The sequence below is a fragment of the Tamandua tetradactyla genome, chromosome 23 (genome assembly GCF_023851605.1).
Source record: "Tamandua tetradactyla isolate mTamTet1 chromosome 23, mTamTet1.pri, whole genome shotgun sequence".
Classification (NCBI taxonomy): Eukaryota; Metazoa; Chordata; class Mammalia; order Pilosa; family Myrmecophagidae; genus Tamandua; species Tamandua tetradactyla.
The window spans coordinates 33,531,411-33,544,505 of NC_135349.1; the positions used below are offsets into that span (position 1 = coordinate 33,531,411).

A 13,095-nucleotide genomic window follows, 5' to 3' on the forward strand; every position below is an offset into this window, starting at 1 on the left:
GGATATAAAGAAGTCAAGGAAAGAACAAAAAGAAGAAACTGAAAGTCTGAAAAAACAAATCACAGAACTTGTGGGAATGAAAGACACAGTAGAAGAGATGAAAAAAACAATGGAAACCTACAATGGTAGATTTCTAGAGACAGAACGTAGGATTTCAAAACTGGAGGATGGAACATCTGAAATCCGACAAAAAACAGAAACTATAGGAAAAACAATGGAAAAATATGAGCAGGGACTCAGGGAATTGAAAGACAATATGAAGCACATGAATATGCATGTTGTGGGTGTCCCAGAAGGAGAAGAGAAAGGAAAAGGAGGAGAAAAACTAATGGAGGAAATTATCACTGAAAATTTCCCAACTCTTATGAAAGACTTAAAATTACAGATCCAAGAAGTGCAGTGTACCCCAAAGAGAATAGATCCAAATAGACATACTCCAAGACATTTAATAATCAGAATGTCGGAGGTCAAAGAGAAAGAGAGGATCTTGAAAACAGCAAGAGAAAAGCAATCCATCACATACAAGGGAAGCCCAATCAGACTATGCGCAGATCTCTTAGCAGAAACCATGGAGGCGAGAAGACAATGGGATAATATATTTAAATTATTAAAAGAGAAAAACTGCCAACCAAGAATTCTATATCCATCAAAATGGTCCTTCAAAAATGAGGGAGAAATTAAAACATTTTCAGACAAAAAATCACTGAGAGAATTTGTGACCCAGAGACCAGCTCTGCAAGAAATACTAAAGGGAACACTAGAGACAGATATGAAGACAGAAGAGAGAGGTGTGGAGAAGAGTGTAGAAAGGAAGACTATGAGTAAAGGTAAAAAGAAGGAAAATTAGATATGACATATAAAATCCAGAAGGCAAAATAGCAGAAGAAAGTACTACCCATGCAGTAATAACACTGAATGTTAATGGATTAAACTCTCCAATCAAAAGACATAGTCTGGCAAAATGGATTAAAAACCAGGACCCATCTATATGCTGTCTCTACTCAAAGGACATGAGGCCAAGGACACAAATTTGCACATCAATGTTTATAGCAGCATTATTAACAATTACCAAGAGATGGAAACAGCCAAAATGTCCATCAACAGACAGCTGACTAAACAATCTGTGACATTTACATAAGATGGAATATTATGCAGCTGTAAGACAGAATAAAGTTATGAAGTATGTAACAACATGAATGGGCCTTAAGGACATTATGCTGAGTGTGATTAGCCAGGAACAAAAGGACAAATACTGTATGGTCTCACTGATATGAACTGACATTAGTGAATAAACTTGGAATATTTCCTTGGTAACAGAGACCATCAGGAGATAGAAATAGGGTGAGATATTGGGTAATTGGAGCTGAAGGGATACAGATTGTGCAACAGGACTGAATATTAAAACTCAGAAATGGACAGCACAATACTACCTAACTGTAATGTAATTATGTTAAAACACTGAATGAAGCTGCATGTGAGAATGATAGAGGGAGGAGGGCTGGGGACATAAATGAAATCAGAAAGAAAGATAGATGGTAAAGATCAAGATGGTATAATCTAGGAATGCCTAGCATGTATAATAATAGTGAAATGTACAATGTACAAATTTTAAAAATGTTTTTGCATGAGGAAGAACAAAGGAATGTCATTATTGTAGGGCGCTGAAAATAGATGATAATTAATACTTTAAAATGTCACCTTATGTGTGAGACTAAAGCAAAAAATGTTTATTTGTTACAAAATTTATGTTTTGATTAGAGCATTTCCTAATATAACTCATGTAGATAGTTTGATTGAATGTCATAAGTACTTGGAATCTCAGGTAGGACATGAGATTTTGTTAGTTTGTCCAAAGTGATACCCCGATGAATCCCAGAGTGATTTGATCAGTGACTAGAAAAGTGTTTGCAAGCCCCCTTCGGGGAATGGTGAGAGTGGGGAGAAATTCAACTTCCCCAAGTTGAATTCCTGATATTCTCACAAGCAGTGTGGACAACCAAAGCTATAGGCTGAGCCCCCAGTCTTGGGGGTTGTTCATATGAAACTTAACCCCACAAAGGATAGGTCAAGTCTACTTAAAATTTAGGCCTAAGAATCACCCCCAAGAGAGCCTCTTTTGTTGCTCAGATGTGGCCTCTCTCTCCAGCCAACATGACGAGCAGTCTCACCACCCTCCCCTTCTCTGCGTGGGACGTGACTCCCAGGGGTGTGGACCTTCCTGGCAATGTGGGACAGAGATCCTGGAATGAGCTGAGACTCAGCATCAAGGGATTGAGAGAACCTTCTCGACCAAAGGGGGAAGAGTGAAATGAGACTAAGTGTCAATGGCTGAGAGATTCCAAACAGTTGAGAGCTTATCCTGGAGGTTATCCTTATGCATTGAGTAGATATCACCTTGTTGTTCAAGATGTAGCAGAGAGGCTGGAGGGAACTGCCTGAAAATGTGGAGCTGTGTTCCAGTAGCCATGTTTCTTGATGATGATTGAACAATGATATAGCTTTCACAATGAGACTCTTTGAATGTGAAAACCTTGTGTCTGATGCTCCTTTTAGCTACTATATCGACAGAAGAGTAGAACATATGGAATAAAAATAAATAATAGGGGGAATAAATGTTAAAATAAATTTAGTTTGAAATGCTAGTGGTAAATGAAAGCGAGGGGTAAGGGGTATGGTATGTATAATCTTATTTTTCTCTGTTATCGTTTTATTTCTTTTTCTGTTGTCTTTTTATTTCTTTTTCTAAATCGATGCAAATGATCTAAGAAATGATGAATATGTAACTGTGATGATATTAATAATTACTGATTGTATATGTAGAATGGAATGATATCTTAATGTTTTGTTTGTTAATTTTTTTAATTAATAAAAAAGTTAAAAAAAAAAAATTACATATGCCAGGGTGGGCTACAGTGGCTCAGCAGGCAGAGTTCTCACCTGCCATGTCAGAGACCTGGGTTTGATTCCTGTGCCTGCCCAGGCAAAAAAAAAAAAGTTTGCCAGAATAGTGTCCAATACTTAAAATGCTTTAACAATGCATATTTGAAACATCAATATACAATTTTTAACAAGAGTTTTCACTTTTTCAAAGGTTTTAAATTATATTTCTTTTATAAAACAAATCTAGTTACAAGATGCTATTGAAATTTAAAGTTTCAGTCTTAGGCTATTTTTCACTGATGTCCAATTTTTATAATGGAAAGTTAACAGATTTTTTTAACTTAAAAGTAAAGAAAAACTGTAAGGATAAAACTTGCAAGCAAGGAGTTTCTCAATATTAAACAGCTACTCCAGTTTAAAAACATGGAATATAAAACCAAAGGGGAGCCACAAATTTGGGGTCGTCAGGCATCTCCAGGTGTCAGTGGAGGGGGTGGGTAGGGAGTGGAGGAATGTTAGCCTCTCCAAAATTAATTAACGTAGGGGTCAAGGAAAAATTAATTTTAACATTAGAATCCTCAGAAGATGTAATAGGAGGAACTTTATCAGATACCTTTCCCTCTTCCTCATCCTCATCCTCAGTCTGCAAAGGTTCCAGAATAGATTTAATAATAGTCCAGGTCGGCCAGATAATGACGGGGAGTGGGACCCCTTGCACGTGTAGCTTTTTTAACTCTTTAACCACTCATTCCCAACCTCCTAATTTTAAATTGCCCAATGTTGGAAACCAGAAACAATGTTTTTCTATGACTTGCAAAAGTTCCATAATGCAGGGCTCACTGGCCCTAGCTCCTCCTGCTTGGAGGATTTGTTTCAGAAGATAGACATAGGGGTGATATTTAGTAGTGCTATCACTGTTCCCCATTATTACCCTGCTTGTTTTACCCGAGAGTGTCCGTACCTTTAGTTTCTGTTTCCCACACTCAAGAGGCCTCTAAATCCATTTGTGATGTGACAATTTCAGTTTTCACTCCAGCAAATCTTCGATCCCATTTTGGGTGCCACTTGCTGAGACATGCTCAGCACGAGGGGTCGAGGAAGGCACCACAAATCAGAAAAATAAAGACACACACACATAAAAGTCTTTTAAAATGAGAGCAGGGGACTCATGTCTCAAAGAACAAGAGCCCTAAATGCTTGCTCAGCACTTTTATTTTCTCAGTACAGCAGGGAGTACACAGAAATAACTTCTTGTTTGTGTTTATTTTTTAGCAGTATGTACAGACAGAGAGAGTGCCTGTTCCTTCATTATTGGGGTAATGATTACGGAACAAAGAGCGTGTTTTTGCTCTGTCTTTACTGGAATGTTAGCCAAGTGAATGTTTCTGAACCTTGACTGACTTAAGTGTTCTCAGGTTAACATTCTGTCATAACCCACAGGTCTCCGTGTTCTTAGTCTGCAGATGTTTTGTAAAGCTGTTGCTTTGACTTCCCTTATTTTTCCCTTCAAAAATATACAGTTCAGTGTTGTTAATTACATTCAAAATATTGTGCTGCCCTCATCATCATCCATTAACAAAACTTTTCCATCACCCCAAACAAATACCATAATTTATTAATGAATCTATGTGGTTCTAATTGTTTGTCGTAAAAGAGGGAGCCATGGTAGAGAACATTACCATTTATCATTTTACACATGTGCCCTGTGTTTGGTGGATAAGTTCCTAGTTGTGGAATTGCTGGGTCAGTTCATTGTTTGGATTCCGTCTAGTGGCCCATTACTAGTTTGCACTTCCATTAGCAGTGGTGTCATCACATTTAAGTTCCAGTTACCTCATTTAACTATTTGGACAGAGGCTCAGGTATTTGTAGAAGACCATGACATTCACTGAAGTACTGAAGTGTTTTTATTAACAACATTCTACTTATCCATTGACAAAAGATAATTTTAAAAATTGCAGTCAAGCCCTCCTGTGGAACCCTGTAGCCATTTAGTGATTGAAAACTGAGCTCTATGCCTGGGACTATGCTCACAGCTTTACATTTGTGTATCAGTTAGGATACACCTGAGTAAAAGTGACCTAAACCAGAGCTGCTCACCTTCATTGTGCATCCGCGATCATCTGGGCATCTAGTTAACATGCATATTCTGGCTCAGTGAGTCTGGGATAAGGCCTGAGAGTGCATTTGTGACAAGCTTCCAGGTCTGGTTGGTGCTGAGGGTCCACAGCCCACACTTTGAATAGCCAGAGCATAAACAACACAGACGTTTATGTTCTCACTCTGTAAAAATATGAAAGGATGTCGCTGCAGGATAAAACCATCAGGGTTCTCTTTCATCCTCTCCTTGGTTTCACCCTTGGTTGCCCCTCTTAGATGAGGAACTCTAGCAGTTCCAAGCACTCTATTCCCAAAGGACAACGTCCAAGGAGGAAAGGAGGGAGATGTGTGAGGGAAGATACCAGTTTTCCCCTTGCAGCTCTCTCATTTGTGCTCCTTCTAGTTCATGCATGCACTTTCTTTCTCTGTCTCTTATTTAGAAAGAAAACCTTTCCCAGAACCTTAATCACCCCAGCTCCTCAAGCATACTTTTCTTTGAGTCTTATTGACTAAATGGGGCTGCATTCTTTGGCGAGGGCATGGGATTCATGGTTGGCTATATTGGTCGTGATTCAGCCCCTTAGACTGAGCATTCTGACATTTCGTCATTAGCAAGGAGGAAGGGAGAATGGCTGGCAGGTAGGCAACCATTAGTGGCTGCCACACGACGTTGTATCATTTAGTTTTTTCTCTCAACAACTTTATCCTTATACCTATTCATGAACGAGAAAACAGCTCAAAGAGGTAGATGATTATTCCAAGGTCACAGATCCATCAGAGACAAAGCAAGGAACTGTGTTCATCATCCCTTCTTATAGCCACTGCTGCTCTGCATCCCAACAGGTATGACAATCGGTGCCGGAACCTGAGCCAGGAGCAGGTGGCCCAGAGACTGACCAAGGACCCCAAGCCTGCTATCCGCTTCCGCCTGGAGGATGAGGCACCAGCCTTCCAGGACCTGGTATATGGCTGGAATCGGCACGAAGTGGCCAGTGTGGAGGGAGACCCGGTCATCCTGAAGAGTGATGGCTTCCCCACATACCATCTGGCCTGTGTAGTGGATGACCACCACATGGGCATCAGCCATGTGCTGAGGGGCTCTGAGTGGCTTGTCTCCACCTCCAAGCACCTGCTCCTCTATCAGGCCCTGGGCTGGCAGCCGCCTCGCTTTGCCCACCTGCCTCTGCTCCTCAACAGGGATGGCAGCAAACTGTCTAAGCGGCAGGGGGACATTTTCCTGGAGCACTTTGCTGCTGCTGGCTACCTGCCAGATGCCTTACTTGACATCATCACCAACTGTGGCTCGGGGTTTGCAGGTACTAACCCATCTGAGAGCTCATGGTAGCAGAGAGCATAGCAGCAAAGAACATGGGCTTTGTTCAGACAGACCTAGTTGCCAGTCCCTGCTTTGTCATCTACTAGCTGCGTGTCTTGGGCAAGTTCATTATTTTAGTCAATAAATGTTTATTGAGCCAGGCACTGTGTTAAGTGCTGGGGCTACAACAGTGAACAAGATAGGCATGATCCTTATCCTCCAGAAGCTTATGGTTTCTGAGCCTCAGTTACCTTCTCTGTAAAATGGGGATAAGTGTCTGCTTCATAGGGTTAAATTAAAATTTACTGAACTCATGAATGTACAGTGCCCAACACAGTGCCTACTATGCAATAAGCATCAAAAAGTTACAGGTTCTATGATAATTGCAAGTATATTACTACTACAATGACAAATCAGTACTCTAACAGTATTACTAGTAGGAAGGATTCTGGTTTATTCCCAGATAAGCTTTCACCCTTGCCTTAGTACTTAGTGCGCAGACCTTGAAGAAGCACCAAATTGGATGACCTCTTTAGGAGGGGATTTCTGAAAATATGGCATGACAACTATTTCCTCTACTTTTATTTAATCTTCAAAATATCCTTGAAAGGTAACTATTTTGTATCCCTATTTTTTATAAGGGGATTCTGAGGCTCAGAGAGGTTGAATAAGTTGCCAGTCACACAGTTAGGAAGGGACAGAGCAGAGGCTCATTTCAGGCCTGTGCTTGACCATGGTGACTAATGACTGTATGGAGTGGCATTGCTCCTCACGAGCACAGCAGTGCTCAGACCCCATCCCAAACCAGTCGAATCAGAATCTCGGGTGCAGCCAAGCAGCTAGGTGTGCTGTTCCTGCAACTCAGATCTTAGAGGGTAATCAGGGTTAGTTTAGCCTGATTGTGTTCAAACATTTTTTCCTTAATGACAGAACCCTTTCTGAGAAGGAAAGCTCACTCAGGCCCTTGATATATTAAATAGCTAGAAGGCAAATCACTTTGGTTGAAGTGAAATGAGGAGCCCAGAGCTTGCTCCCACAACCTCCCTTGTATCTGAAAGTGGAAGGAGAAAGTAAGGGAGAGAGCTGAGCAGCTTGGCCTGCCTCACTTGCAGAGAACCAGATGGGCCGGACCTTGCCAGAGCTGATAACACAGTTTGACCTCACCCGGATTGCCTGCCACTCTGCACTGTTAGACCTGGAGAAGCTCCCAGAATTCAACAGGTAGGTGAGGAACACAGAGACTTGCACTTAGAAAAGGGCTTCTTCCCCACAGCAAAGGGTACGGTGTGGTGATAAGCTTATGAACTCTGGAGTCGCACACACTGGATTTTGACTTTGGGCTCTGATGTCTAATAGTTGTGTGACTTTGGGTAAGTCACTTAACCTCCTTGAGCCTCCTTTTCTTTTTCTCTAGAATGGGGCTAGTAGTACCCACCTTTTGTGTGATTGTTGTGAGAATTAAGTTAAAGTAAGTGTTGCAGAAAAGTACTTTTCAGGGTGCCTGACAAACAGAAAGTGGTAGGTAAGCGGGAGGTATTGTTTTATTGTTACCATTCTGTTCCTGGTCCCTCCTCCTGCGTGGATTGTGTTACTAGCCAATACCCAGAGAGGGCATCTTCCTTTTGGACTCACCCAGCCCTCCCAGTGAGTGAGCACCATGCAATGGTAACTATTTTATACATTGAGTTTGATGTTGCAAGTCCTTCCTTCACTCAAAAACCTCCCAGTACAGCCATAAATCAGATTGTGGAAAAGTCAGTCTCAATGCCTTAAGAGATAAAGCCAGCGGACAGGTCCCTCTGAGGGTGGGCCTCGTGGCTGTTCTATTGCGTGCTGCCTTTGGGACAGGCTCTCAGCACTTCACTTATCTGAGCCCAGAGAATGCACATTGACTTCAGGTGTTTGAAGGGTATCACTTAATTTACTTCTTCCCTCAAGGGAAACCACAGGTCAGTTTTATTATTTTGTCCTATTTGACCTCTGAGAAAACTGACAGGGATAAACACCTAGCTCAAGTTCACAAGCTTGACAGTGGTGGGCATCACTTTAATGGGGCCTCATTGCAACTTGTACTTCTTTCTTATCATAGAGAAACATGTTTTTGGGGGGAAATGGAGTCTAGATAGGGGAGATGCTTTGTGATACACTGCAGCCTTCCCTGAAGCATGAGGAGTAGCTGGAAGGAAGAATGAGGTGGGACTGCTGCTTGGTGTGGATCAGGAAGGAGATGGAGCTTCATCTTGTGGTCTTTAGAGGTTTCTCTCATCAGGTGGCTGCTGAGCTTGTTTCAGTGATGCTTCTAAAGATGTTAACAACGGTTGTCATAGTAGTAGCAATACTAGTGGTGGCGGAAATAGTAATAATAATTAACATTAATAGTAAATAAGTGCTTACTCTATCCCAGGCCCGGGACCTTAAAAGTGTTATGTAAAGCATGGCCACTGGATCTCCTGATTTCTTTCTTTCTTCTCTCTCATGTTACTAAGGAGGTCCTAAGAAGAGTTTCCTTTCCACTTCCATGTGTTTGTTTTAATACTTTTTTGTTCTTTTGTTAACTGTCTTTTATTGTATAGTATAAAATATATACAAAGCAAAGAAATAAAAAAGTGATAGTTTTCAAAGCACAGGACAGATCCCAGAGTTTGTCATGGGCTACCATACGATCCTCTTCTATTTTTCTTTCTAGCTGATCTAGAATATAGGAGGCTAGAGGGCTTAAATATTTTTTTTATCATCACAATCAACTATTTTTTCCTTCTTTTTTGTGAAAAATAACATTTATACAAAAAAGCTATAAATTTCCAAGCACACCACCACAATTAGTTGTAGAACATCTTTCAGACTATGACATGGGTTACAATTTCACAATTTTAGGTTTTTACTTCTAGCTGCTCTAAAATATTGGAGACTAAAAGAGATACCAATTTAATGATTTGGCATTCATGTTCATTTGTTAAATCCTATCTTCTTTGTATACTCCACCATCACCTTTGATCTTACTAGCCCCGTCTCTTCAGGGGTGTTTGGGCTATGACAATCCTAAATTTCTCATATTGAAAGGGTCTGTCACTAATATGGAATAGGGAGATGAAACTATCTGATGTTTTGGAAGACTGGGGCTAGGTTTCAGGACTTACCTGGACCCATCTGGAGGTTGTAGGTTTCTGGAAAGTTACTCTAGTGCCTGGAACCTTTTGTGGAATCTTACATATTGCCCTAGGTGTTCTTTAGGATTGGCTGGAATGGTCCTAGTTGGGTTTTGGCAGGTTATGATAGGTAGCAAGGATTAACTGAGGCTTGTGTAAGAGCAACCTCCAGAGTAGCCTCTCGATTCTGTTTGAACTTTCTGCCACTCGTACTTTATTAAACTCCTTTTCCCCCTTTTGGTCAGGATGGAATTGTTAATCCCACAGTGCCAAGTCTGGATTCATCCCTGGGAGTCATCTTCCACGTCGCCAGGGAAACTTTCTCCCCTTGTTGTCATGTCCCACGTAGCAGGGAGGGCAATATTTCACTTGTAGAATTGGGCTTAGGGAGACTGAGGCCACATCTGAGCAACAACATAGGTCCTCCAAAAGTAACTGTTAGGCATGCCTATCGGTAGTCTAAGCTTCTCCACTATCTACATAACCATCATAAGAGTAAACCTCATGATCGATGGCATGGCCTATTGATTTGGGTATCCCTAAAGTTTCACACAGTATCAGGGGATTCCCTGATGGTAAGATTTAATAGTTTCATATTCGTTCTTCTCTCCTTCAAGGGACTTTGCCAGTACTTTTTTATTATTTGCTTAATATGCTCTAGGATGTTTGCAGTCATTGCAGTAATCTGTACAGGATTAAAGAACCTCTTTCTCATTCTCTGCTTTCAGTTGTTCAACTGAGCTATATAGATAGGTTGAATTAGATTATGCACTACAGGAAATTGCAGTTCCAGACCAAATAAACCTTTCTCCCATTGGTCTCAAAGAGTATGTGTGGTTCTGAAATACAGACACTCTTCCTTACCCCTGTGTTCTGAATTACTTTAATCCCAACCTGTTTGGCTTTGCTCTTATCTCTAAATATCAGGTTATATATATAAAAGAGCCTCTCAAAATCTAGAAATAATAATCACCACTCTGGACTTACTGTGTCTGCTCTAAAAGCTTATAATTTAGGCGCCTATTTTCTTATAAGTGTTTTCTAAAGGTGACCATACCATTCTTGTTCTTTTGTTTCTGGCTTGTTTTGTCTCAACAAATGTCCCACATGTTCAATCACATTGTTGCATACCTCTCGACATTATTCCTTTTTGTAGCAATGCAACCTTCATTCATATACACCATCGTTTGCCAGTCTGCTTCTCCATGAGTGCACCCTTCAGCCACCTGCATTCATCAGGCGTCATATAGAGGGCCCAAAGTCCATAGTCCATCAACATTCTCAATTTTAGATAATTTTATTGTTTCCAAGAGACAGAACACGAATAAATACATCCTCACCAAATAGGAAATCTAAACCTCCTCTTAACTCTTATCTCACCCGATTATTTACCTCTGCTGTTGCTGTGGTAGTGCTGATGGTTTCCTTTTGAACATAGCTCATAGCATGCAATAGCAGTTTTTTCCCCCTGTACCCTGGACTTAAACAGTGTTTATACAAGAATCATATCTTTGAAGTAATTCTTAAGAGAACTCGTTCATATTTCTAGTGTGAGTCAGTGGAACATGTAGGTCTATACAGCCCCTTTCAATCTTGTTCATCTTCAATATGGTAATATTACTTCTAGAACCACTAGAGAATCACCTTTGCTTTTATCTGTTCCCTTACATTGGAGTTCAACATGATTAGCTAATGGTTCACCCATCTCTAGCTTCTATGTATCTCTAAGTCCCCTGCTTATCTTATAAGCCTCTGATTATACCTTTATGCTGGTCATAAAAGTGGACTCATGCAGTATCTATCCTTTTGTGTCTGGCTAACTTCACTCAGCATTATGTCCTCAAGGCTCATTCATATTGTCATGTGCTTCAGGCTGTCATTTTGTCCTACTGCTGTATAGTCCATTGTATGTATATACCACATTTTGTTGATCCACTCATCTGTTGGGGGCATTTGGTTTGTTTCCATCTTCTGGCAATTGTGAATAATGCTGCTATGAACATCGATGTGCAAATGTGTTGTGTTTCCTTGCTTTCAGGTCTTCTGGGTATATACCAAGCAGTGCTCTTGCTGGGTCACAGGGCAACTCAATATTTAGTTTCCCTAGGAACTGCCAAACAGTCTTCCATAGTGGCTGCATCATTAAACATTCCTACCAGCAGTGCATAAGTGTTCCAGTTTCTCTACAACCTCTCCAACATTTATAGTTTCCTATTTAATAGCAGCCATTCTTATAGGTGTGAGGTGGTATCTCATTGTAGTCTTTATCTGCATTTCCCTTATACCCAGTGGAAATGAGCATCTCTTTATGTGCGTTTGAGCCATCTGTACTTGCTCTTTAGAAAAATGCCTATTTATGTCTTTCACCCATTTTATAATTGGGTTGTTTGTTCTTTTGTTGTTGAGTTGTATGATTTCTTTGTATACACAGGAAATCAAACCTTTGTCTGATATGTGATTTCCAATATTTTCTCCCATTGAGTTGGCTACCTTTTCACCTTTTTGGTAAAGACTTTTGAGGTGCAGAAGCATTTGATTTTGAGGAGTTCCCGTTTATTTATTCTTTCTTTTGTTGCCTGTGCTTTGGGTGTAAAGTTTAGGAAGCTACCTCCTATTACTAGGTCTTAAAGATGTTTCCCTACATTTTCTTCTAGAAGCTTTATTGTGCTAGTTCTTATATTTAGGTGTTTGATACAATTTGAGTTAATTTTTGTGTAGGGTATAAAATAGGAGTTCTCTTTCATTCTCTTGGCTATTGATATTCAGGTCTTCCATGCCCAGTTATTGAAAAGACTATTTTTTTTCAGTTCAGAGGATTTGGGGGCCTTGTCAAAAATCAGTTGACCATCTATTTGGTCTATTTCCACACTCTCGATTTGATTCCGTTGGTCAATACTTCTTTGTTCCAGTACCAGGCTGTTTTGACCACCATGGCTTTGTAATAGGTTTTAAAGTCAAGAAGTGTTAATCCTCCCACTTTGTTCTTCTTTCTGAGGATGCTTTTAGCTATTCGGGGTTTTTTTCCCTTCCAGGTGAATTTGGTAGTTAGCTTTTCCAGATCTTCAAAGTAGGTTGTTGGAATTTTGATTGGTACTGTGTTGAATCTGTAGATCAATTTGGGGAGAATTGACATCTTAAGTATATTTAGCCTTCCTATCAATGAGTAGGGAATGTCTTTCCACCCATTCAGATCTCCTGAGATTTCTTTTAGCAATGTTATTTAGTTTTCTGTGTAGAAGTCCTTTAAGTCCCTAGTTAAGTTCATTCCTAAGTACTTGATTTGTTTAGTTACTATTTCAAATGGAATTTTTTCCTTAACTGACTCCTCAGCTAGCTCATTGCTTGTGTGTAGGAATGTTACTGGTTTTTGTACATTACTTTTATGTCTTGCCACCTTGCTGAATTTGTTTAATAGTTCAAGTAACTTTGCTGTAGAGTTCTCAGGATCTTCCGAGTATAATCATCATATCATCTGCAAATAATGAGAGTTTTACTTCTTCCTTTCCAATTTGGATGCCTTTTATTTCTTTGTCCTTCCTGATTGCTCTTGCTAGAACGTCTAGCACAATGTTGAATAATAGTGGTGACAGTGGGCCTCCTTGTCTTCTACCTTATCTTAGGGGGGAGGCTTTCAGTCTCTCTCCATTGAGTACG

General features: G+C 40.3%; 1 protein-coding gene across 6 annotated transcripts in view; it reads left to right on the top strand.

Annotated features, from left to right (window-relative positions):
- EARS2 (glutamyl-tRNA synthetase 2, mitochondrial) overlaps window positions 1–13,095 on the top strand; it is a 41,705-nt gene that overhangs the window by 12,444 nt on the left and 16,166 nt on the right. For all 6 annotated transcript variants that reach the window (XR_013168011.1, XM_077141550.1, XM_077141546.1 and 3 more), the window contains 2 exons: window positions 5,824–6,296; window positions 7,408–7,516. Coding sequence is in view for 5 of the 6 variants with exons in the window: in XM_077141550.1 (XP_076997665.1) it covers window positions 5,824–6,296; window positions 7,408–7,516 (582 nt within the window). In the remaining variant the exon portion in view is untranslated. The remainder of the gene's footprint in view (window positions 1–5,823; window positions 6,297–7,407; window positions 7,517–13,095) is intronic.